This window comes from Lissotriton vulgaris, chromosome 10, assembly GCF_964263255.1.
Source record: "Lissotriton vulgaris chromosome 10, aLisVul1.2, whole genome shotgun sequence".
In the NCBI taxonomy this organism is placed as follows: domain Eukaryota; kingdom Metazoa; phylum Chordata; class Amphibia; order Caudata; family Salamandridae; genus Lissotriton; species Lissotriton vulgaris.
This window is the reverse complement of record NC_141698.1, coordinates 1,009,013,923-1,009,041,268: the sequence shown is the minus strand read 5'-3', so window position 1 is coordinate 1,009,041,268 and position 27,346 is coordinate 1,009,013,923. Positions and strand designations below refer to the sequence as shown.

At 48.6% G+C, this 27,346-nt stretch overlaps 1 protein-coding gene and 1 non-coding gene across 2 annotated transcripts in view; both read right to left on the bottom strand.

Moving 5' to 3' along the window:
* ACP3 (acid phosphatase 3) overlaps positions 1–27,126 on the bottom strand; it is a 263,609-nt gene extending 236,483 nt beyond the window's left edge. The window contains exon 1 of the mRNA XM_086942048.1: positions 26,955–27,126. Within this exon, the coding sequence (XP_086798174.1) occupies positions 26,955–27,068 (114 nt within the window). The 5' untranslated portion in view covers positions 27,069–27,126. The remainder of the gene's footprint in view (positions 1–26,954) is intronic.
* Positions 2,558–2,664, bottom strand: LOC147689161 (U6 spliceosomal RNA). The gene has a single exon (XR_015300801.1). It is a non-coding gene; the product is annotated as a U6 spliceosomal RNA (small nuclear RNA).
* Positions 27,127–27,346: the final 220 nt, after the last annotated feature.

The window sequence follows — 27,346 nt, the reverse complement described above, 5'->3', positions numbered from 1 at the left end:
CTTGATTCTAATTGAATCTTGGAGCTGGCTGTACTGCCCTCCATATGAATACAGGGAATTAACCACCCTTTTGCTCTCAATAGCCATGCTTTCAGCCTGTGCCTGCCTATGATGTGTAATGTCTTGCTTCTGGGTCTGGCACATAAGGCTAAAAAGGTATGATCAGCTCGCTCAGTGATGGTAGTTTACATTTTTGCAGGTCAATCTTGCACTTTCTGGCCTCAGAATTTGTCTTTGTTTCAGTTTCATCAGATGATCTGCAGTGAAGCCCTGGGAATGAACTGCTAGAAATGTGTGGCCTGTCTCTGCTTGCACAGCTTATGCAAAGTTGTGGTGCTGGGAATCCCCGTGTCTTTCCTCTCTGATTTATAGTATATGTATTTTTCCTAATAAACACTCTGCTTATGGCATTTTGGGAAAACAGTATCCAAATAATCTTAAACAGAAAACATACAATCATATGGCAAGGTGTGAAAATATTCTAGAGTCTCTTATCAGACATTCATTTCCAGGTGAGGCAAAATATGCTGCTTCCTTAATCGATATCCAATGCCCAGAGTTTGAAAGAATGGCATTTAAGCATTGCAACACATAACAGTGGCTTCGACCAGACATATTAATTCTGTAAAAAAGGTAGATCTATCTATTTTTCTCTCTATCTACCTACTTACCTACCTATTTATCTATCTATCTACCTACTTTCGTACCTATTTATCTATCTACCTATCTGTCCATCATTCTGTTTGGAAGCTCGAAAGAGATGAGTCAATAAATAATCTGGGCTTGAAATTCTGTAAAGTACTGCAAAGAATGAACAGCCCCAAAGCATCAGCGACCTGGAGGCCATGCATAGCAAGCTTATGCCAACTTTGATGTCGGAAGAGCAGAGGTTTAGAGATCGCCTGGAGACTTGGCTGGACTAGGCCCAAAAGTAACAAAAGCTTCTGTTCAGTTTTTGCCCTTCCAAACTGCCACCCTGTTTGTGGTTAGTATTTAAATTATCCAGGCACAGCCCGATGCTAAAAGCGTGCTATTGGCATACAGCTCGAAAATGAAGAGCGAAACATAAGAAATTAAATACCGGAGAACTTCATTTAAAAAATCTTGAAGGGTCAAGATCTCCGGGTAAACGCACTGCCAGCTAAAACACCATGAATCATCACGAAAAAGGTAAAATAAATAAAGAGACCGTGTCACATTCTTCGCAGCAACGCACAGACAAATGGCAACACTGAACCCAGAAAACGTAAGCAACGTGTTGTAATAACGTTATAAATCAACACCAACTGCCCTTTTAATTTACCTTACGTGGGAAGAGGGTCCTACGGCAGAAGACAGCACAAGTAACTTCCCCTCGGCTAGAGCTGCGTTTGGCAATTGTATGGCCTGTAATGCCCCGGTTACTTACCGGTAATCTTCATTACTCCGAGTATAGTCTTCCTCGCCACATGATTTACATAGTGAGCTTTAGCTCCACAACAGAACCCTCCAAAGCAAAAGAAAACACCTCCCACCCCCTCCCAACATGGCCGACCAGTCCCACCTGACCTCTATAAGAGGCGGACCGGCCCAACCAACAGCCTGATCTACCAAGCAAACAATGAAGCCGATAGCCAGACAGGGAGGGGGGGAGGGAACTCATGTGGCGAGGAAGACTATACTCGGAGTAATGAAGATTACCGGTAAGTAACCGGGGCATTACCTCCTCGTTAGTCTTCCTCGCCACATGATTTACATAGTGAGCAAATACCCAAGCCAACAAGGCTTCATTGACCACCATAAAAACAACACCACACGGTGATGCAGAGAAAACCAACCCAAGGTTGAAGTAGAATAAACGACAAGAAAACAGGGATCACAGGAAACCTGAAATCAAGACATAAAGGAAAAGCAGGCCAGCCAGGAGCCGCAGCACCTGCACTCCGAACGGCCCCAGCGACGTCCCCCGGGACCGAAAGAGTCCCAAGAACAAGGCGGGGGACGACACCGCCGACGCCCGACAAATCTCCACAGAGGAGACACCCTGAAGGGGGCCCAGGGCCCCGAGCCACTCCCCGTGGACCGACCCTGGACCCCTGCCGGATCCACCGAACCCAGCGAAGCGTAGGAAAGGATGATAGCCTGTGGAAGCCAGCGAACCAAGGTGGAACGAGGGCTAGTGGCCCGAACGAACCGGGCCAAAAGACACAAAACAGGCCATCCCACCGGGAAAGGAAAAACGTGCGGCCAAGAGAAGCCAAAAGAGCACGCCGAACAACCAGCACGGACAAGAGAGGAACCTTGTCGGCAGGGAAAAGCGGTAAAGATACCACCCGAGACCGAGGCCCCAGGGAAGGAACCCCGGGAAGGACACGGGGGACCTGCCGGAGGAACAACCACGTCCGGCCAAACCCGCAAGAAGGGCGGGGAGCGGAGGAACGACCCCCGCACGCCCCTCCGCCCAGCAGACACCACTGCCACCAGGGAAAAACCACCTGAAAGGTGCGGAACCGCAAAGCCACCGAGGGCCGGGGCCCAAAAGGGCGGACCCCGAAGAGCTCGTAGAACGAGAGAGAGAACTCATATGGAACGCCTCACGAATTTGCGAGTCACCCTTGCGCAGGGGCCCAGCAAATCTCCTCTGTATCGGTCCAATATTAGTATATGTGCTGCCGAAGCGAGCACCCAAGGGGGAGACCGGCAGAGCGTCCGAGGGCGAAGGACAAACAACATCGGCGCCAAGCGAGCCACCAGGGAAACCAGGCCGTCGAACACCGGACTGTGGAAGGCCCGCAAGGCCGCCCACCGGGCCCACAGGGAAGAAGGGGCCACGCCCCAGGAAAACCCTCAGACCGGAAAACCAAGACCCGCAAGGGGACCACGGAGGCGGGGACCGCACCAAGCCGACCGCGCCAACGCGAGAAGGACGCCCAGCGCCGGGCACAGGCAAAGACCTGCGGGCACCCAGCAGCAAAGCCACAACCCCCGAGCAAGCAGCGTCCTCCGCACAAGAACCAGGCCTGCAGAAGGAGGCAGGCCAGCCGACAAGAGCCGGCTCAACACCGACGCCGAGAGCGGGGGACCCAACCACGGCACGGGAAGATCCGGGATCGGCCAGGAGGCACGAACCGTCAGCACGCCATAGGAGAGGGTACCCGGGGCGGTGGACCCCGCCGGGAACTAAAAACCGGAACGCACCACGACTTGCGTGGCAACCACGCGCGGGTGCCAGGCACCTCTCCACCGTAACGTTCCAAAACAAGGTCATGCGCTGCCGAGTTGAGCACCCATGAGCACCCCGGCCCTGCCCAAGCGAATCCTGCCGAGGACCCGCGATCTCAGAGGGCACGGGGGAAACGCAAACATCCGACCGAAAGGCCACGTGAAAGACAGGCAATAAGGACCCGGAAGGAGGAGTAGAACCCGGGCCGGAGGGCCGAGTTCCCCTCCGTGAACAGAGACATCGGAGGCAGACCGAGCCGAGGCCCCAGGCGTCGAAACACCACCGGGGCAGGGCGAGACCAGGCAACGAAGGCCAGACCCGACTCCGTCGGACTCCGGGGGAAAGACCGCCCGAAGGGACAGGACAGGCGCCAGGTCGACCGACCCCCGAAGCACTGGTGCAAAAGACGGCAGGCCAGGAGGACTGCCAGCAACCCCGAAGCACCAGGAGCAGCGAGACTGCAGGAGATCCCAACGACCCCCAAACGCCCCGGCCAAACCTCCCCCGAAAGAACCAGAGGGAAGAACCGGGACCAGGCACACGACCCCCGAAGGAGGACAAGCCCGAGACGGGGGCCGAAGGGACCACCGCACAAAGTGCAGGGAGCCGACGGAGGAGAGACACCGCCTGACGAGACGCCTCACCCACGAAAACGACGAGGCCGAGAAGAACCATACGTCCATACAGGGAACACCCAGACCCCCACCCGGCGAAGAAGCTCCACCAGGCGGGCCAGGAGCACATTCCCCACCCACGGGCCACAGGCGAGACAAGGGAAGGAGAAGGTACCCTAACCTTCCGAGAAGGCGGATCCCGCGGAAAACCGCCAGACTGGAGACCGGCCAGTAAGCCCAAAGAGCCCAAGAACCCTGACAGCAACGTCCCAAGAAGGGACGCAACGGAGGCGACAGCGCCCCCCCCCCCCCCCGGGAATCCCAGGGAGGGAGACGGCCGAAAGCCAGGATCAAGGGGCGAACAAAACGGGAGCGGCCGCACCAGCACGAGACCGGGAAAAGCCAATCTTAGTAATTGTGCTGCCGAAGCGAGCACTCGAAAACCCGGGCCCGGAAGCCCAGAACACCCCACGCGAAGGCTGACACCCCGAAATCCGGGGGAAATGTCGAAGGGCCCCATCCCAAGAGAAGGCGAGACGCCCTCACCCCTAGGGACGTAAAATACCGCTGTGGACCCCTCCAGGCTTTCCCTGTGAGGCGTCCACTCCTGGGCACCCACAAGGTGGAGGCCAGGCATCCTTAGCGTTGTGGGGGCCCTCCTGGAGATTAAGCAAGCTATTGCCCCGAGTTGCAGAGCGGGACTCCATGGTAGGAATAGGCACCGAGGCGAGGACAATCAGGACGGTGGAATTTTCGAGCCCAAGACCCGACGAGGCGGGGAATTGAACACTGGTCCCGGGCTAGACCTCCGCAACAGGGTCTGCTGCTCTAACCATTGAGCCACACATCTCCACAACCTGGCGCGTGACCACCCAGCACAGGGGCCACACCAAAACTTCCGTCGCGTAAGCGACCCAAGAAAAGCGCACAACACCCCCTAAGGGTCTCAAGGCGCCGGAATGAATGCCTAAAGCCAACCGCACCCGGTATGCCCAGGCCGACTCCCATCCAGGGACCAACCAGGCCCGACCCTGCTCCTCTACTGAGAGCGTACGTGACCAGGCGCTTACAGGGTGGAACGGCCCAATGCCGCAGTAGTACCCTCTGGCACCTTCAGGTGGAGGCAAGGCAACCTAAGCCTCGTGGGGGCCGTGCATGCGACAAACCCACGCCATTGCCCAGAGACGCAGAATGGGAGGCCACGAGTGGGAAAGGCACCGAGGCGAGGAAAAACCCGGGCTGGCCTGTGAGGGCTGTCCGCACCAAAGGTACAAGACCTACCTTTGAGCTGGAGTAAAAAATGCAGCCGCAGCGAGCCCCTCCGGAAATGGGAGGCTCCGTCGATGGTGACGGACGAGGGGCCAGGACTTTATGAGGCCGATTATGGCACCCTGTAGAGGACGCATCAGTCCATTGAGCCATCAATCTGGCTCCACGCCCCAGCCCGCACAGTCCTCGGGGGAAACACGGGCCCCCCGGATGACAACCGGAACAGCCGTGTCCTCCTGAACGCGCCCCAGGCGCCGGGGACAATTCCTCGCATCAGCAGAGCCGCCCGAGGACGGCAGATACTAGCGGAGTGGGTGGAACCGCCAACAAAACAAACATCACCGCCCATGCAGGGACGGAACCTCCGTGGGGGCAGACCCACCTCCGGCCGAAGCCTCACCTGTGAGCTCCAGCGCCTCGGACCGCTCCGCGTGCCGCCCGCCGCCTGCAAGTGCACCTACAGCCCTGGCCGCTACAGAGGCCGTACCTGGCCGAGCGATGCCCCGCCCCCAAGAGGCGGGAGGCACCCGTAGCCAACCCCCGCGCTGCAACCAGCCGCGGGACCCAGGAAATGCAAGAAAACCCCGTCAGGAGGCGGAAGCGACCAGCGCCGTGACCCGAGGCTGCAGACCAAACACCCGGACCCGACCAGCAGAGCCCCCGAGGACCCGCCGACCGACGAGGTAGGTGCAGTCAGCCGCTAGGCTGCGTAGTACCGAAGAACAACGGTATATACAATTTCTGGGAGTTATTGCATGTCTAATGCAAGATTCAGGCAAAAATTACTCATTTTCGCCCAATGTGGGGCTCGAACCCACGACCCTTAAAGTAAGAGTCTCATACTCCTGCAAGCGCCGAAGCGACCTCGTGCGAGGCACGTTACACGCAGGCCGGCCAAGTCACGGGGGCATGGCCAGGGGCCACACACTGCGACGCGTATATGGCAAAAGACTGGAGACGCCGGGGATTGAACCCGGCGCCTCCTACATGCAAAGTATGCGCACCACCACTGAGAAATTCTTCAGCAGACAGGAATACCAGGGAAACGCGCCGCACTAACGCGTGCAGGGATAAAGTGGAGCCAAATGCGTAGTGGAGTCGTAAAGAGTGACTCTATCATTGGAATAGGCACCGGGACGAGAATATCAGGTCCGTTGTGATAGTCCACTGCTAGCACTGCTAGACAGCGTGAGCCCCAAGGACCCACGCCAGGCGTTTCAAAGGTAACCGGGGCCCCCTCATACATACAGGAGAACCCCCAGCGCCGGACCCAAAGCCCACTTAGTGGCCAGGGCCCATTAGTAACGACCTGGGGATACAAGGGAATGACCATACACCCCACATCCCCGGCCCCCCCCCCCCCCCCCTGTAAACCCCTGGCACGCTAGAGCAGCACCTAACCGGCCCCATAGGACCGGGGGAAGGAAGAGGGGGGGGGGGGGGATTTTTAGGCATAAGGCACCAGGGACCGCTAGAGCAGGTCCACCACCCTAAAACCCCAGGGCCAGCTCACGCCGGCCCATCTTACCTGAACAGAGCTCTGGAGAGAATCGCGCAGAACAAAAAAAACAGGCTGTTGGTTGGGCCGGTCTGCCTCTTATAGAGGTCAGGTGGGACTGGTCGGCCATGTTGGGAGGGGGTGGGAGGTGTTTTCTTTTGCTTTGGAGGGTTCTGTTGTGGAGCTAAAGCTCACTATGTAAATCATGTGGCGAGGAAGACTAACGAGGAGGTAATGGAGACTACCTCCGACGGCTGCAAAACACACGTCAGACACGTATATGTACGCACGTATGGCAGGCAATGGCAGCAGTGCGTTCTTGGGACAAACCATGTCCCCGGTTTTTGCAGGTGGGAGGTATTTTGGCAGAGGCTGCTTCACTTTTCCCAATTGTGGTCGCGGCGCCCCTGGCTCCTCGTTACGGCGCACCGGGGTGCCGCGGCGCACAGTTTGGGAACCACGGGCCTCGGTTGTTGGGGTGTTAGTGTAAAGTGCCTCACCATCCGATGTCACCAGTATATCCTCTCCCATAGTGAAAGGAGTACCCTCAACATCATACATAAATTGCATAGGTCCCTGACGTATGATTTAAGTTTGGGGACCTCGTCTTTGATGTGGGAGTCAAAGTATCTGCCAATAGGTTCTAAGGCGGATCTCCATCCCAACACTATTGGATGCCCAGGTGGTTTGTCTAGTCTTTTATGGATCGTGGGAAGACATTGCAAAGTACAATATTGGTCACACTCGAAGTTTTTAGACCTGTGACAGAAATATCAGAAACACCTAGACCATTATACAGCAATCAGCTTATTTATATGGATTGACATCATTGGTGTGATTAATTAGTGTGCCCCGTTTACACAGTGAACATGAACATAGACGTCAAGGGATCCATTGCAGGCAGGTTGTGCACCAAGTTAAGTTTATTTAGATCATTGATCTCTAAACCACAAGGAATACACATTTATTTTAAAATTCTTAAAATAATTACTAAAACCACATATCGTTTCCATAAGTACGTATGATGTTCCATATCCTCCATCATAGTTAAAAGCAATTTCATACAGCAATAAAATAGATTCCAACATCCTAAGGGTAGATCGACTTCACTAAAACCTGTTTTAAAATATTAAAAGAATAAAACTTAATTCTCCATTCCTCATTACTTGATCTAATCCTCCATTTCCTATTCAATGAACAACTTTTTAATAGCCTGGATAAACTTCGCCACCGCAATGGCAATATCTAGGTAAAACATATCTGTGAGGAGCTCAATTGCATGCAGACGGGACCCAATGCTATATTTTACAAATATCGGTCGTAAAAACTGTTTTCGCGGGACTACTAATTTTTGACGGTCTATTAATATATGCAAGCAATTACATTTCGTACCAATCCTGCATGTGCATCTACCATCTGGACCCAACAATTCCTTTTTATGTGCACCAGTTCTTCCTGTAATGATGAGCATTATCCAGGCCCAACAAGTAGACCGCAGTGCGCAGTCTAGTGGTTTCAGACACCACAGGAGAGAAGTAGCGGCTTCTGTACGAGTAATTCGGCATACATGGACGTAGGGTGTGACCCAACCCGTACCTTAACTAGTAAGTTTACCCTCCGAAGTATCTTAAAGGATGCTATACTAGAATTTACTGGCACCTTAATGATTGTATTTTTATGTTTAGATCTTCATTCACAAGATCACATGGACTTAGAAAATTCTTTATGTATTTTAGAGTGGTGACTTAAAATACGCAGTGAGTGATGTGGAATTATTAGCACATACCCTTAAACACATGAGCACTAAGCACAGCGAAATACCGGTCATTTTTGGATGAGGTCCACTGGATTGATTTCCCTCAAACATGCATGTTTGGCATGTTCAAATAGAAAACGGCATATGTTTAAAGCGATGGTGGTTGTGCAAATATGAATGTGACCACCATAAAAGTAGTGGGATGACACATGCACCATTTCATACTAATCTAGATGACACTCGCAGGGCACTATGAGGGACCCAACACTATTTAACAGGTGCCTGAGACACGTGGGTTTTCATCCCCGTCGTCCGTCTATAACACTCCACAGTAACAGCGTGTGTTCTCGACACGAGCTGATATCGGATATACAATTGTCAATCCCTAAGAGCCTTTTTGGCTTGTGCGCATCAATCACATAGTGGCTACCTGTTTATGCAGTATCTTTGGGTCATATGTAAGAAGCCGTTCAGCATTTTTTAACAGATTGGGTCGCTTTTTCAGTCCATTGAGAAAAGCTAAATAGCCTTTTGGTATGTACAAAGGACGAAAGGTGGTCACAAAATGGGATTTCTACCCAGCAGAAATAGCATTTATCGAGTCCCTAAAAATGAAAATACAAATACTGGGATAATCACAAATAGGATTACCTATTTGCCATTTCCTAAGTACATGTACAAAGCATTTCCTAAATACGAAAAGTGGATTTTGTAAATTATATTACCATCGACTCCAAGTCGATGGTATTCATGTGCAATTTTCAAAATGCACCTAAAATGCATTTTTTACTGTGCCATTGAGCGCCTAACTTGCCTCGAGAGCAACTGAGTGCTCTATACCAGCACCATTTTTTCCATTTGATCTGGGGGGGCTTAGGCCCACAGGTAGGAATACTTTTGCATTCCCAAAATTGCGATTCTTTATTAGGGAATGCAAAACTATTCGTAACTTTGGGCCTTGGCCCATATCAATCAATTGTAAGCATGCTACTCACCCGTGAGGGTCTCAAGGCGCTGATGGGGGGGTCTGCAGATCTTTTTAGCTGAAGAGCCAGGTTTTCAGGTTCTTCCTGAAGGTGTTCAGGGAGGAATGAATGGCTCCACATTTCCTACATAAAGATTTCCTAATAGCGATTGCGACTCTGTAGGAATCGCTATCAGGAATGTGCTATTTTTATACATTCCACTTAGCGATTTCTTAGGATTCTCTATTTAGAAAATGCAAAATTGGAATATGGTACATATGGCCCTATGTGATTTATCACCCTCATGGCCTATGCATTTAACAATGGTTCAAAACTGCATTGCTTAACGCCGCGCAAGGCATAATGAGCACAATTTACACTGCACTTCAAATGCTAAGAAATAAAAGGGGCCCTACTATTTACCCATGGCATTGCTTGTATATTTATCTATGATTTATTTCAATTAACGTAAAGCACGCATGGTCCCCCGTGGGCATCGGTTACGATCGCAGGGGGATTACAAGGTTCGCGTGGTGATCGCTTTAAGAGTTACACGTAGCGATGGCTATTATGTGTCCCGACAGCCTCCTAGTGCATTATTTGGGGCAGCCCACAAGGGTCATAGGGCTGGGGGTGAATTGCCTGGGCGGAGCGGTGTCTGGAGGTCTGACCTTGCAAGGTGAGGACTTGAATTTGAAGAGACTGCTCGTTGCTGAGGACCGGAATGACCGGGTTACATCGGCGGAATAATTGCGAGTCAATTATTCCGCTGATGGAACCTGTAATCCCTCTGCGATCGTATCTGACGCCCACACACTGCCATTATCTACTGGATTCTCAATGCTCACAGGCTAACGTCCTGATGATGATCTCAGTAACTTGAGATCGAAACGCCGTCGACCTTATCAACAAAAACTCCATTACCGCTTGCATTTATTTGTGGAGTTTTGTAATTTATGTTTGTTGTTCAATGCGATGTTTTTTTAACTGTCACCTACACACCTTCACTTCATGCACTTCTAAAGCCCTTTGTGAGCACTAAAAACACTACGTAAAAGATATGATGGTTTATTCATGGAGATAATAGATGTATTGTCATATGTAACAAAACTTTGTGTCCATGAATACTAAATAACCTAGTCCTCCTAGGACTCCTCATGAATCTGATCACTTGATTTAATCTATTGAAAAAATCACTTTAGCCCAGGCTACCAGAGGACCCTTCGGGCCTCTACTAAGACCACTGTTCACACAAGCATCATACTTTACCCCAGGTCTCTGTGCTGGGGTCCCCATGTTCCTAAAAAACATACTTCCATAGTTGCCCGCAACGTTTCTGTAATAACAAGTGAGTCCTAAAAAGGCCCCCACCACAGTTTGAGTAGAAGGTACCTCCCACGCTATCACAGACTGAATCTTGGCATCCAAAGGGCAAATCTTCCTATTCCCCACCTCATGCCATCAACCAACAGCTCACCGAATACCTGGAACTAAACCACCTACTCCACGCCTCAAAATTAGGATTCTGTGCCAACCACAGCACCGAGACTACGCTGATCGCAACCACAGATGACATCAGAACTCTCCTCGACCGAAGAGAAACTGTGGTCCTGATCATCCTCCACCTCTCTGCTGTGTTCGACACCGTCTCCTACTACACCCTCATTGACAGCCTCTACAATGCTGGCATACAGCAAAACGCCCTCAAGTGGATTGCCTCTTTCCTTACAGGACGGACACAGAGCATTGCCTCCCTTCAACTCTGCACCAGGAGTTTCATGTGCAGCGTACCCTAAGGTTTACCTGTCAGCCCCATCCTGTTCACCATCTACATCTTCCCGCCTCTAACTTCTGCCTCTAGCATTGCCAGGATACTCCAGTAGTAATTGAGCGAGCTATAAAACCCCATATAACATGACCCCCCTTGCAGATGTCGTCAGATCCCAGGGACGCAACATAATGTCCTATGCAGATGACACGCAACTAATCCTCTCACTCACCGAGGACCCATCTAATGCCAAAACCAACTTCTGCAATGCCATGAGCACCATAGCCAAATGGATGAGAGACAACTGCTCCAACTCAACTCCAACAAAACAGAAGTACTGATCTTCGGGAAGAACACCTCCGTATGGGACCACAGCTGGTGGCCAGCAGATTTTGGACCTACACTAACACCGACAGACCATGCATGCAACCTAGGCATCATACTAGACAGGCAACTGACCATGAAAAGACAATTCAATGCAGTCACCTCCTCCTGCTTCCACACCCTTCGCATGCTCCGCAGAATCTTCAGATGGATCCCAACCAACACCAGAAAGACAGTTACTCAGCCTCTCATCACCAGCTGCCTCAATAACAGCAAACCTCTCTACACCGAAATTTCCACCCAGCTCCTCAAAAGATTCCAGACCATACAGAACGCCACAGCCAGACTCATCCTGGACTGCCCCAAATGGACCAGCATCATCCCTCACCTCAGAAACCTCCACTGGCTCCCCATCAAGAAGAGATGCCAGTTCAAGATCCTCCTGCACGCCTACAAAGGCTTCCACGATGAAGGACCATCGTGGTTCAGCCATCAACTGAACCTCCATCTGCTTCCTAGACACCCTGCATCCGTCACAAGGGCTCCTTTTCCTACATTGCACCCATGACCTCCACCTCCGAAAAGCACCTTCGTTGGAGGACTTTAGAAAGAAACTAAAGACCTGGCTTTTCAACAGAGACGCAGCACCCTCAGCGCCCAGATACCCTTAGGGCTGACAGTGCTGCGCTATACAAACGCTGATGGATTGATGCCCAAGATAGACAGCAGTGAACGAAACTATTAGTGAAATTGAAAATAATGGAATTAGTCACTAGGTAATGCAATTTACACTAGGGGTGCACACCCATCAAAACACACTGCCTCGGCTGCCCGCAAGAGGGTGGGGTTGGAACGGTGCCTTGTCTGGTGCCAGGCTGTGAGGAAGAGATTAAAGACAACTGAAAAAATTCCCTTCACACAGCCTAACATATTACGCAACCGGATAGCGTGCGTGTGTAAGAGCAGGGTTGTAGTCACTTCCGGGCTGATTTCCTTTCATGGCCATTTCCACAGAACTCTCATTTATTTCAATGAAATATTTCAATGAAAAAAAATACACATATACTAAAGCGTTGCTGCCAAACATCGACAAAGAGCATTTATGAGAACTCTTCCGGGGGGTGGGGTGGGGCTGCCAAGGTCCCAGTGCACCAAATTATTTTCTAAAAAAGCTGCCTAACCTCATTTGATTGTTTTATCGAGAATTTCCAAACTTGTCTGAGTTCTGTGTCCAAACAGAGGTGGGGGTTTACAATTTTTAAAACCACTATTTGATTTCTTAATGATTTTGCTGGAACCTGATCTATAGTAACCTCTGTCCCTCAGATTGCATCAGAGGAAATCGCCTTGCAGTAGCACTTAATAAGGAAACGGCTATATGCCTTTTGAGCCAAGAGACATCACGAGGAATAAATGACAAGGCCTTCATGGGTGACCTATGAGTGATGTCACCAGCATTTAAACTCACATATCTAGTCCTCTTCAAACCAGCTCAAATAGATGTGAACATGATAATTAAAAGCATGAAAAAATGCTGCATTGTTACTTCACACATAAGGATTTTGAACAACAAGTTTTTGTGTTTGCTTTAATACTCATACGGACCTGTTTGGGAGTACATAGAAAAATACCTACATATTAATATAAAGAGCTGTGTAAATCATCAGATATTTCCATTTAAATTTCAAATAGTGACTGCTGAAAGCATATGCGCACTGCTCTGTCTCAATATGTATTTAAGGTGGCTGAGCACAAAGGGGAAAGAGGTCGGTGGATAAGGAGAGAAGAAAGAGTTTAGCGGTTAAGGCTACAGACTTCAAAACCGAGAGACTCGAGCTTAAATCCTGGCGTTCCCTCTGGAGACAACCGTGTGATCTTCAGCATGGGGATGCCATCAGTCACTTTATCTAGCAGAAATTGAGAGCTTTTAGAGGAGGTCAGTGCACAGGTCAGTGAAATACAAGAGACTAGTGCAGAAGAAAAGTGGAGGAAAAGTGAAAAGATGCTGGGGTGAGTTAGGAGCTAGATGTATCTGTATTTGTGAACCCTGCAGACTTTGATGGGGAAACATCCCTTACCCCCGCATGCGTTACTCCGCAGTACCATTACCCCACATTTTTTACACAGCAAAATCTTTTACAACGCAGGTCTTTACACCGCCAACTATTACAACGCATTCCCCAAAGTAACGCCCCGTGGAATTACCATAGTAAATTGTGTTGCAATGGGGAATGCGCTGTAATAGTTTGTGATGTAAAGCCCTGCGCTGTAAAAGATTTTGCGGTGTAAAATCTGCTGAGTAATGGCACGCTGAGTAAAAGTGTGCAGGGTAAAGTGTCCTATTCCTTTGTTGACATAGATTGAGCACGAATAAGTGTTCCAACCAGATCTAATACACGACTAGGATGGTCTTGTCTCCTGAGTTCTCCACTGCCCTGCCCCCACCCAAGGACTGACTCTAGGGAGCTCACAGCACTGGTGCAGACCCTCTCCTCTGTCGAACACTGACCAGAAGAATGCCATGGGTGGAGGAGAAAGAGGGATGGGTCAAGATGCAAGGAGCTCTGCTATGGACACCCAGGAAGCACATATTTACTAACTGGAACCTCCACAATGCATTGTTTTTTTCTGTAGAGAAACTGGTTACTGTGGCGGCTCAGTGGTCCAGGTAGTGAGTTCTGCGTTTTGTGGCAGCGATTGGCCTCTGAATAAGCAGTAGGATTACCAATTTAGAATTAGTTGGTGGTAGGTCTGGCTGGAAAGCAATAGACTATCACTTACATAAGCGGCTTAGGTAAATATACAGTTACTAACAGCATACCTCCCAACTTAATGACCTTTGTCACCCGCCTGGAAGGGGCGGTCTCACACTCACTAGACTCCATTCTTCACCGCTTTGCTGTAACAGTTTCTGGCCAAAGCTTAGATACAGGACAGACACAGCTCAGAACAATCTACATAAAACTTGTTTGATATAGTACTTTATACACTGTAAATCACAGATGTATCTATCACCAAATTTATGGTACTCAGCTTCGCTGGTCTGCCGGGACTCGAGACCCGTCTGTCGGGACTCGTGACCGGATGATTCCCACTGATGAATGTTTAACTTATTCAACTATCTCTCCAATAGTCTGATAGTTTCAGGGAGAACAGTGCAGCAAGACAGAGCTCAGGTATGTACGTATTACTATATTGTTATGTATTTTATCACACTTAAAGGTAAAGTAAGGTAAGGCAAGGTAAGGTAACTCCAGATTAAAAAGTCACCTTGAAATGGTGATGTTTACTAAAAGCAGCCATTCACTTACAGGGAAAGCGATGCAATCTTACCAACAGAATGTCAGAAAACTTTCGAGGTTTTCATCATTTGTATACCAATAGTGTAGGAAGGTGGATATCTGACTATGGTTGCCCCCAACTTTTTTGCCTGGTGTTTTGCTGGTTTTTCAACTTAGTTGACCTGGGACCCTGCTATTCGGGGCCCCAGGCCCACTGCTCTCTCTGTAAAATGGATTCCATGTACCTTAGGTACATATCTAATTGGATACTGAGTCACCTTATCAGTCCCTGTACAGTGTACCTTAGGTACCCAGGGCATAGGTGTACCCAGGGCCTACCAGGGGCTGCAGCATGTATTATGCCACCCCTGGCTGGCCACTTAAATCTGACACAACTGGCTGCACGACAGCTGGGGCAAGGTGGTGTAATCACCCTTTGCTTTAGATATAGTATACCTATATCTAACCCTAAAATGGACACATATATTCCTATCAGTCACTCCTATGGCAGGCCTTATCAATCCTGAAGGCAGAGTGCTTGGAATTATGTGAGACGGTGCTCTGGCATGAGCTGAACCCGTTTGCAGCTTGCGGAACCAAGTCCTAATAGCTGTTCCATGATAACGCGTACCATATACTCTTAAGTGCCTTATAATCCTCGCGGTTATTTGCCAACTTTGGTATCGCTTTATCAAAACATGTCGAGTAAGGTGTCATACGATTTGGAATACTAACCCCTCGCCAATTCTGGCGACGGGGTTAGCATTCCACCCTTCTAGAGGGACACGACATGTATGTAACTGTGAACCCCGGTTAAAGTTAACTCGAGCCTCAGCATCACAAAATGGATGCTGCCACCACAGACACAAGTCTGACCTCCTGCTGCTGAGAGTCCTTCCAGCGAGGAGAGCTTGGACAAAGGGTTTCCTGTCAGGGGTGGTGCTAGCACCATCCCAGACAGGGTTTTGTGTATCCCAGGTAGGCAGGGCTGTGAGGAAGGTGACTGCAAGTGGCACCCCGGTGCTCACTGTGCATATGCTGGCTCAAACCAGTTCCAGGGGCACCCCAGCCCCTGAGCTGGGGAAAGTCCGGACAAGGGAGAGGGGTGTAACCACCCCCCTCCTGGTCCCACCCATGGGCAGGACCTAGTCGCGTGCCAGCCCCTTTTCTTAGGATAAAGGTAGGAGCGGGCCCTCTTCCCAAATAAGATAATTCTGAATCTTGAACTACTTTCCACGAAAGGAACTCTTGATACCTTCTGAAGACTCTCCCTTGTGGCTAAGGAGTAGCCACCCTGCACCCGCAGGCACCATCTAAGCATTGCGGTTTGCTGTAAGTTCATCCTCCGGATCAAGACTGCCCAGCTCGACGAGACCCGGATTCCCTGGCATCTCTGACCTCTACCTGCATCATCAGTCCAGCTGAGATTCGTGGGTGCGACGAGACCTGAGGGACCGGCCATCTTCAAAACTGCACGACGCTTAACCAGCACGACCGCCGAGGGATCCTCGAGTGAGTGCTTTGAGGTTTGAGAAGCCCTAACCCTGAGCAGCTCCAGTACCGAAGTGCAGCCCCCCAGCATCCACGAGATCTGCGTGGGGCCCTTCTGCTCTTTGCTGCTCACCGCGTTGTCCGGTCACTTGCCCGTTGGCTAGTGGCCCTCCTGACGACGTACCATGACGATTTCACCGCTGGTCTGATTGCTCCAGACTGGCCCTTGCTCCCTTCCAAAAGAGGAGCACCCCGGACCCTCCTGGTCCACTCCAGACGCCATCTTGACTCGACCGCGTGGGCTTGACTTTGCCAAGGTTTGTTGCCCCAATCCTGGGTCCAGCATCGCCGACAGCAGATACCTTCGTGGGACAGCTCGCACCTCCAGCCTGGACGCCGACAACGCCTCCTAGCCCGTGTGACTGCAGAGTCCAGCGTCGCCCACTCACCTGGTCGAGGTGACTTCATCTGGCCTAATCCACAGTACAGCAAAGCATCACAGTGATTTTTTCAACACTGTTTTACACTTCTTTTTAACCTGACGTCCTGGTGAATATCTTCAATAAAATTATTTTTCTTTGCCTTGACCGTCATTTTAGCTTCACTCTTTCTCACTCCCTGTTTTGCACTGCAATTTCTCAGCACCACTCTGTGGCATGGACACTGTAAAAATATAAACCAGTAGTGTGTGTTATCTGGCCGATTCACCTGGGCCTAGATTCACCACCCTGGTCAGACGTCCTACATGACGAGGCTCCGCCAAATGGGTGGGCTGATAGGATATCTACTATATACCCGTGTCATGTGACCACGTGGTCTGATTTAGTGCAATCCAAAAGGGTTACTTGAATAAGGACCTATTCGACTCAGCGACCCTAGCCAACAGACCCTCCAACTCTTTTTGTTCATTGTAGACTTCATCCGGTGCCATCCTGGTGCCCACACAATCACTGGCTAGTGATTAAGAACTGAGTCCCCTCTGCTTTCAGGTCGTCTCCATCACCGATCCAGGCTTGGATCACACCGAACTTCTTCACTGGTCGCCTGCCAGCAACTTCTTCTTTCAGGCTCCATAGACTACAACGAGGATTCCCGACGTCTTTTGAACCCTATGCAGCCGCAGCCCCTGGGCTAGGTAACCCGAGCATTTCGGTGCTCCAACGCAGGTTCACTATCCAAGTGTCCAGATCCTTTGTCGTTTTTAGTCTATCTAGTCGGATTCGTCCGATAACAATAACTTAAGAAATACTAGCCTCCATAGACTTTGTCCCGCATCCCGCGTGAGAGTGCACACTCTGCATCCGATCCCCCTAGGCCTCCTGCTCCTAACCTTAGGGTTCAGTAGTGTAGTCCTAGTGATCCTGAAGCCTCTGGATCTTGTTACTTACCTGCTAGTATTTCGCATTCCACTTTTAGTGTATATGGTTTTTTGTGCCCCTCGGGCATTTGTGTAAATTGTGCAACTTGAAGTATTTTCTTAAGAGTTTTGTATTGTGCTTAGCTCCCTGACTCATAAAGAGTTCAGGGTAGACTTGTTATAAATAAATATCCTTTATTTTCATAACAACTTGGGTGGTGTCCTTTCACTTGGTGTTCAAGGGGTATATGTGATGGTATAACAGCTGGCTTAACACGACTTCTAGAGTTTAGCCTAAAGACTGCTCTTGTCCATGCTACTAGGATAGCTGGTCTATAAGGTTGACTTACAACCAATCATCAATAAGGGTCGTTTGGTATGATACACAGTGATCACTAGAATAGTGAGCACTATATATCAGGCCAACTTCTCACAAATAGGGATTGTTAGAATAATACTCATATTGTTTGCTATAAAAACTTTCTTTTGAACTTGTTCCTGATTTCCAACAAGATATGCTTATACTTTACTCACCCAGCATAGTTTAAAGCTTTGCACGACGCAGACAGAGAAATCGAATCAGAAATAGATTCAGACTTAAGAGTGCATGACATCCACAGTGTCTACTTTTGTCTGAGTAGTGGACACCGTTTGTACCCTTGGCTCTAATCTAGAAGAAGAGTCATTCCCCGTTTATTGCCTAATAAACTTATATGTGATATATTTTGTGTTGGGCAGGGTGAAGTGGCTGGATGGGATACTGCTTCTCTTGATCACTAGAGAGCCTGTGTTCCCACATCTTGATTTTCTGAGGGAATAAACAGAGGGTCCGACTGTACAGGCCGGAAACTCTGGCCAGTAAAATCATGGGCGTATTAGGTGTTTCATGTTTAGCCAATCACCCGCCTGATGCCTATCCTATGGGACGGGGGACTACTGAAAGCTCCCGTTAGCCCAAAGCTTCTCCTGCCCCATCACACACTAACTACCATTCGACAACCACCCCTTGCACATGCTCCTTTACAGCTGGTTGAAAATGGGAGTGTATTTGTTTCCCATATAGGAACTTCACATATGGATTTGGACCCAATAATTCAAGGGACAAAAATTCAGAATCCCCAAATTTTGGAGCTGCGACACCCGCTGGAATCAACATTTCTGGCCATACAGTATCCCGCTTATGCCGTACTTGTGCTGTGTGTGACGGATTAAATGCAGGGTGAAGTCGGGCTCCTTATGTACTATAATTTAAAAAAATGATAAACTAATGTACCTAAACTTCAGCAATTAAGTAAGGGGTATATCTTTGTAGTAGGCTTCCATAATAAGATGAGGTGTAAAATAAACGATGCACTTTCTTTTAATATAAGGCATAGTAAAGGTATACAGTTAATGCAAAGTAATTCTCTTCCAAATTCCTATGCAGTGTAATAAAACATGGGTATAGTCTTCTGTGATTTATTATGGATAAAGAAGTGTGAAGCATTTATAGTAATTACCTGCAACTCAGTAACGCATAAAGTATCGATAGTAATGCATGTAAAACCTGCTGGGAAAACTAAACAGTAATCACCTTCTGCAGGATGATACGCAAACAATCCCAGTATTTGTCTGTAATACATTTGGGGTGAGGATCTGGCATAAAGGCAACGGCTCTCAACTGTGGAACTGGCGAACCAGGTTCAAATCTTTGCGTTGGTTCAACATCCTGTGATTCTTGGCAACTCATTTAATCTCCTGTGCCTAAAAATAAAAAATATGTCCTTGAGTAATATAGCTGGTGTTCATGTAAAGCCCTCCAATTCCTTAGGATTGTGTTTGCGCTATATAAGGGAGGTTGAGGATGGGTGCTGCTACTGAGTTTTGTATTGTCTGTGGTCTCTTCAGGAGGCGTGAGGTAATTCCTATGTACAGTGTGTTCCCGTAGTCTAGCCTACTGATGACAAGGGTCTGCGTGACAGTCTTTCTGGTGTTGACTGGGAGCCATTTGAAGATCTTTTGGAGAATGCATAGCATGTGGAAGCATGCAGATGATACTGTGTTTACCTGCTTCTTCATAAATAGCTTGCTGCCGAAGATGATGCTGAGGTTGCAGGCGTGGTCTGTCGGGTGGGGGTGGGCTGAAATCAGCAGGCCGTTCCATGGCGAGGTGTTGTTCCCAAATATGAGAACTTTTGTCTTGTCTGTGCTGAGCTTGAGACAGTTGTCCTTCATCTAGCAGCGATGTTCATCAAACATCTGTGGAAGTTGGCTCTGGTAGTGGAGGGATCTTCTGACAGCAAGAGGATGCGCTGGGTGTTGTTGGCATAGGAGATGATGTTGAGTCTGTGCGATCTGAAGGTGTTGGCAGGGGGTCATATATGTGTTGAAGAGGATGGGGCTGAGTGACGATCCTTAGGGAACACCGCAGATTATCTTCTTGGGTTGTGATGAGAACTGTGGGAGAAGGATTCTCTGGGTTCTTCCGGTGAGGTACGATGCGATCCATTTGAGGGTGTCTCCCTGGATTCCGGTGTGGTGGAGCCTATTGTTCACGATGTGTTGGGAGACGGTGTCAAAAGTGGCTGAAAGGTCTAGGGGGATGAAGGCTCCTGTTTCACCAAGGTCCAGGATGGCCCTGATGTCGTTATTGCATATTCTATGCAAATTTAAATATTAATTCATTTGTTGCCTGTGTTATGTAGTCACTGCCTGTCAAGTTCGGTAACAAGTACTCAGCGGCAGTCAGTGCTCCTTTGAGTCAGGCAGCGGTGGTGAGATGGAGCGAGTGGGGGTTAATGTCAGTGCACGTAAGCTAGTGCGGTGATGTAACTAATGTTGCTCAGTCAGCAGCTGTGAGAAGTAGGCAGCGGCTGCAAAAGTCAGCAGGTTTAGTCAGTGGTATTTAGAAATGGGCACTGGGTGTGCGAGTGATTGAGACACTTTGGGGAGCTGTGAGAGAGGACTCTGGTGTCTAATGACAGCTTTGATGGGCTGTAGCGGTGAAAGGAGGTCAGTGCATCAGTGACTGTGGAAGGTGGAGTGTGGCGGCCTCTAGGCGTAAGGTAGCGGGTGTTTGTATTAAATGTGAGAGACACACAGGTCCTGTCATAGCAGTGAGTACATTAGAAGAAGCCAGGCAGACCTGGTACTGTTTGTGTGTAGGCACTATAGTGGGTCGAGGTGGAAGACTTGTATATACTTTTTGTATTTGTAAAATAATTGCTGAAACAGGGACTAGAAAAGTGGATTGTGCAGTACCAGGTGCTTTTGCAAGTGAAGCAATTGGACATCTAGTGCTCAGAGGACGGCTGGCCTTGGATGGGCAATGTCATTTCTATAGCATGCTTGCTTTTGAACACTCTGCTTATATTTGACTCGATACCTTGCAGGATGAGTCTAATCACTGCACAGTCAGAGTACAACTGGGAGAGGTGGACTGTTTATGTCAAACTCATCGAGGGGCTGCTTTTAAATGAAGCTGATTCTCATGAAATGTCTTTGTGAAGCACTGTACTTGGCACTAGTTATTAACCCCTTGCGTGCGGCCACGATTCTGAGCCTATGCGGCACTTCTAAAGAGCGGGCGGGTTCATGACGGCCCCCAGCCGTCATCAGCACATGCCCACCGTGCTGCATGCCAGGTTTTAAGTTCTTTTCTGAAGGAGATGTGGTTTTGTGTGAGGCGGAGGTGAGTGGGGAGTGAGTTCCAGGTCTTGGGCGCCAAGTATGAGAAGGATCTACCTCCCATGGTGGATCTTTGGATACGCGGGACTGCGGCGAGGACTTGATTGGGGGATCTAAGTTGGCGGTTGGGTGTATAGAAGGATAGTCGAGTGTTGAGGCATTCGGGGCCTATTTTGTAGAGGGCCTTGTGTGCGTGGGTGAGGAGACGGAAAGTTATTCTCTTGTTGACGGGAAGCCAGTGGAGGTCTTTCAGGTGGCCGGTAATGTGATCTTGGCGAAGGATGTCCAAAATGAGTCTCGCCGATGCGTTTTGGATGTGTTGGAGTTTTTTCTGTAGTTTGGCTGAAATTCCGGCGTAGAGGGTGTTTCCGTAGTCAAGCCGACTCGTAACCAGTGCGTGGGTGACAGTCTTTCTTGTCTCGGTGGGGATCCAATGGAAGATTTTTTTGAGCATACGAAGTACGTTGAAGCATGAGGATGAGACGGCGTTGACTTGTCTGGTCATCAAGAGGAAGGAGTCTAGGATGAAGCCTAGGTTACGAGCGTGGTCTGTGGGTATGGGTGCAGAGCCCAGATCCGAAGGCCACCATGAGTCGTCCCAGGCAGAGGGGGATGATCCGAGGATGAGCACTTCTGTTTTGTCTGAGTTAAGTTTTAGGCGGCTGTTTTTCATCCATATGGCTACATCTTTCATGCCTTCGTGGAGATTGGTTTTGGCGGTGTTGGGGTAATTGGTGAGGGAGAGGATCAGCTGGGTGTCGTCCGCGTAGGAGATGATGTTGAGGTTGTGTTGGCGCGCGATGGAAGCGAGTGGACTCATGTAAACGTTGAAGAGGGTGGGACTAAGAGATGATCCTTGTGGTACATCGCAGATGACTTCGGTGGCCTCTGATTTGAATGGGGGGAGGCGGACACTCTGGGTTCTTCCGGCGAGGAACGAGATGATCCAGTCCAAGGCTTTACCTTTTATGCCGATGTTGCTGAGGCGTTGTATGAGGGTGCTGTGACAGACAGTGTCGAAGGGGGCGGAGAGGTCGAGTAGAATGAGGGCCACTGTTTCTCCGTTGTCCAGTAGTGTTCGGATGTCGTCTGTTGCTGTGATGAGGGCGGTTTCGGTGCTGTGTTTGGCTCGAAAGCCGGATTGTGAGGGATCGAGGGAGTTGTTGGATTCCAGGAAGGCGGCGGGTTGGCTATTGACGGCTTTCTCAATGACTTTGGCCGGGAATGGGAGGAGGGATATGGGGCGGTAGTTTTTAAGTTCAGAGGGGTCTGCTGTGGGTTTCTTCAGGAGGGCGCTGACTTCGGCGTGTTTCCAACTTTCTGGGAAGGTAGCAGAGTTGAAGGAGCAGTTAATGACATCACGGAGATGGGGTGCGATGATGGAGTCTGCTTTGTTGTAGATGTGGTGGGGACATGGGTCGGTTGGCGAGCCAGAGTGGATGGAGTTCATTAGGCGGGTGGTGTCTTCAGTGGTGATTGGGTTCCAGGCCTTGAGGTAGTTGGAGGGTAGTTCAGGTTCTGAGGGGGGTGGGGAGGATTGTTCGTTGGAACTGTTTTTGAAGCTGTTATGTGACACATGACACTAACATGACTGCACATACTATGTTGTATGACGGAATCATGCATGCTATTACCATGCATGCCTTTACAACGTGTCCATTACAACTCATTAGTCTTTACCGTGCATGTCTTTACCACTTTCATTTTTACCACACCTAATCAGTGTCATGTTATTCGGCCCTGAATTGTAACAATGCGACCCCCCAAAGGTCTGTAATGTTTTGGGCTTAATCCATATTCGCAGGTTTTACGTTAATTGCATTTTATAAAACCATTAATTTTATTTGATAGCCAATTCCTTTCTTTTCTTGGTTCATAAAAGTTTAGCGTTAGAATGTCCCCCAATGACCTTTTTTTTCATATGCTATTCGGGACCCATGACAATGACATATTTGAGATGTTTGTCCTTTTCCAATATATCCCAACTTTTTTGTAGGATATTTTTGAATATGGACTGAGCGGGTTCGAATTCCAGAAACAGCCTTTTTACTTTAGCATCTTTCATAGTTGGTTCAGTGTTCTGTTGGTTCAGTAATTGTTCTGTTTTTTTTAATCAACCCTCTGCTTAGCTTCCTTTAGTACATTGGGTAGGTCACCTCAATGGGTAAATCTTCCAATCATTTTAGTTATTTCATTTTCATATTCATCCTCTGATGAGCAAATTCTTTTTGCTCGCAACATTTTGTCATATGGAGATTATATATACATCTAAATATATTTATATATATCTATATCTATCTATCTATCTATCTATCTATATATATATATATATATATATATATATATATACACACACACACACACACATATATTACACTTACCTGCAAAATACTTACATTTTCGTTGTAAAGGAATGCGTGATACAAGTGTTCATGGCAAAGACATGCTTTGTAGAGACTAACGCGTTGTAATGGACGCGTGGTGAAGGCAATGCGTGGTAATGACAGCTTTGTAAATGCTGTTTCTCCAGGGCACAGTACAAGGTGTGGGTTAAGGCAAAGCCTTTGATATTTTAGACACAGATACAATAAGTACCGTTGAGTTGGGTTTTAATAGAGTCGATCAGTGTTTCAATGTTCAAGTCATATAAACACTTTATTCGTGCAGGGGATGGGACTCCAAGCTTTCTATAATAAGAGCTACTTATATTCAGTAGCAGCTGGTGTTTGCTACGAGAGGTAGGGCGAGCGAGCAGGGGACGTGGGGGGGGGGGGGCAGAAGGGCCGCGAAGGGAGGGGGGCAAAATAAATAATATTATATATTTTTTAACTTGCATTCAGCCAGCCACGTCCTGCTCCTTTTCTTTGGCACAGGCTCTCAGAATGCCCTACGGCCAATCCTGAAGCTGCTCTCACATGAGAACAGCTTCAGAATTGGCCTGAGCGCCCTCGATGATGGCTCCAGGACAGACTGGGAGTCTGTGCCTGCTTTTTCCAACCCCAGTAATGCAGCTGGTGTTGGCGAGAGCTTCACTGAGCCTGAGACGACCGGCCAAACTGTCATGCGCACTGACACCTCAGTGTTTCAGGCAGGTTTGCAAGCATACATGTACATGGGTAACACACAGCTGCCATAGCTTCAGTGCCCTTGGCACCAAGGTAATAATCCCACAGTACCACATGATTTATCATTTAAATATCAACTTTAGATATATCTCGGAAATTCATCCATTTTTCTCCAAACATCGGCTCATGAGTTCTGAAATTACACACGGTTGTCTCAAGTACACATGTATTATTTCAACCGAGTAACAGCTTTAAATTCAGTAAATTGGGCAGCACACAGGAGAGCTTCTTACATGTAGGTGGAGAGCTACCAGTAGCTCACAGGCTACTATTTGGACCAGCCTGGTGCGGTGGAATCATAATACAACAGGAAGCTGAGTTCAGTGAGTATTTTTCCTCTCATATAGCTGCTCATTTTCATTCTTGCAGCCCTGTACATGCCATTATAAATGCAGGACTACAAGTCCCACCATGCAAAGAGGTGTGTATGCTTTGAAGGTAGGACATGCTGAGACCCACTCACATGACAGGGCATAGACTAAATGTTCTGCTCTCCTAAAATGTACTTCTCAAGCTACCCACGAGTGTGCATGAAAGGGATGGGTTATAAAAGATAATGCATATGCATTATAGTGGTCGGAAATGTACATTAGTTGCACTAGCGCATTCCAAAATGTAGAAAAAGAACTTCAAGTAATGTCTGGCCAGTGAACAGAAGGTATTGAGAAGGGCTGGTTTTTTTTTTATAAATTAGGGTTCAACCTCCAAAGCAATTTAAATAGAAAAAGAGAGTACCCTGCCTCAGGATATACAGGCCCTAGCTAAGGGGTCCAACAGATGTATATTGAAGGGGTGATTAACCTAGGGGTTGACACTACACATAGCAATCACATGGTCAAATCAAATAGACTATACAGTTCATGTTAGAAAATATATATTTTTATTTATTATTGTTTTCTGATAACAGGGATATTTAAAAAAAATTTTTTTATAAAGAAATATTTTTTTTGTATCGCCGTATGTCTCCAGGAATACGGTTATTGTCCTAGGCGTATGTCTCCAGGAATACGGTTATTGTCCTAGGCGTATGTCTCCAGGAATACGGTTATTGTCCTCACTACATCAGGACCCGTAGCTAAAACCATCTATCCGGACTAACACCCCGATTTATACAACACATTAACCACCTATGTGCTGTACTCGCAAGAAATAGAAGAATGAATGGTAGAATGAATGGTGTATGGTATTAGATGAGAAAGAGTGAGTAGGGATTGAAGTGAATGACACTGTGTGTGTAAAGATTGGCCGTTACTGGGTAGGACGAACTGTCTTGATGTTGTTGTCCTTATATCTATGTTTGTCTTATTTATGACTTATATGTACCTATGATACAAAAAAAATATTTCTTTATAAAAAAAAATTTTTTAAATATCCCTGTTATCAGAAAACAATAATAAATAAAAAATATATATTTTCTAACATGAACTGTATAGTCTATTTGATTTGACCATGTGATTGCTATGTGTAGTGTCAACCCCTAGGTTAATCACCCCTTCATATACATCTGTTGGACCCCTTAGCTAGGGCCTGTATATCCTGAGGCAGGGTACTCTCTTTTTCTATTTAAATTGGTTTTTCCCCCCTACTACCTGCCTATATCCTAAGGCTACCCACGGGGAACCCCCTTCTTTGTCTACTCAACCTCCAAAGCAGTTGTCTTCCAGACTGGGCCCTTGAGGCGTTTGCACTTTAACCACTTTAGCGAATACACAGTTGCCAACACAGCGTCTCAGAGAAAAACCCGGACCAGGCAACAGGATCTATGATGCATCCTATGTCTGGAATGTAAACACTTCATTAAAAAAAAATAGGCTGTGAGTGCTGCTTGTGCAAATAAAGGGCTTGCATTTCAATTATAAAATGCAAGCAATGTTCCTGATCTTAGCCGCCAGGCAGACAGGCCTTCCTCGGTTACAGCAGGACAAGAAGAGCTAGGGGGCATGGTGGCCCCCACTTCTCGACCAGCTCCACCACTTACCAGCGTCTGGCAACAAAGGTGAGTGACTTAGGTATTTAATGTTCGTGTCTGTGAGCAGCCTGCAGCGCACAGATTTTAATGTCACACTTCGAAAGCTATTGCAGAATTGAGTCATTAACATTCCTGTCATCCACAGCGCTACGAAACGACAAATCTGAATTAGTGAACGCTATATCAAAATATTCAAATTACAATAAACATTTTTGTATAGCGCTCGTGGCCCTGCTGGGCAGTAAATAGCAGCTGCTACAGCTACTAAAGAAGGCACTTTTGAACCAGTCTGTTCGACACTGCGGGACAGCTGCTGCGGACCCGGGATGCCCTGGCCCAAAAGGGCGTCTCGAAAGAAGCTGTTTTCATTGTATTTTACTTTCACAGGATGAATAGTGCCTAGAGGCAAACCAGTTCACGGGGGCTTATTTACACTCCCCTCGCGCCTCAGGTGCGACACTTTCCCCCACGTTCAAAGTGATGCACCGGCGGCGCAAGGGCCTTGTATATATGCCCACTCCCCTCGGTGTGCACTAAATCGCGCTTTACGAGTCGGTATCGCGCAGCCCTGCGTCTGCGTCCAGAACTGGCGCAGCTGTTGCCCTGGTACCGCCTAGTCCCGTTGCTAGGGAGGAAGTTGCCAAGTGTGCCAGGGGGTCGCTCACTCACCACTGTCACTAGTTTCAGCTTCCGCTCGGCGGCGCTCCCGGGGAGCAGGTGCAGGCAGAGGCCGCCCAGCAGCAGGCACCAAACAGACGGAGCCCTGCCCAGAGCGCCCTCCATGGCGCGGCGGCGCGCAGTGTCTGAGGCGCTAGACCAGAGATACACTTGGCACAGTGACTCAACAGAGGGGGGCGGGGCCATCTATGACTTCAAAGAGGGTATGGGAGTGTGGCCTGCCTACAGAGGAGGCCATGTGACTGGCTCTGTTCAGATCCTTTCCACTTTCGCTTACTCCTCCCCAATCCGAGCTTGCCAGGCATGTTTTTGGTTCACGATGACGACACGTGGGGAAACAATTCTGTCAGTAGTCTTTGAACTCTTCAAATAACCGGTGAATG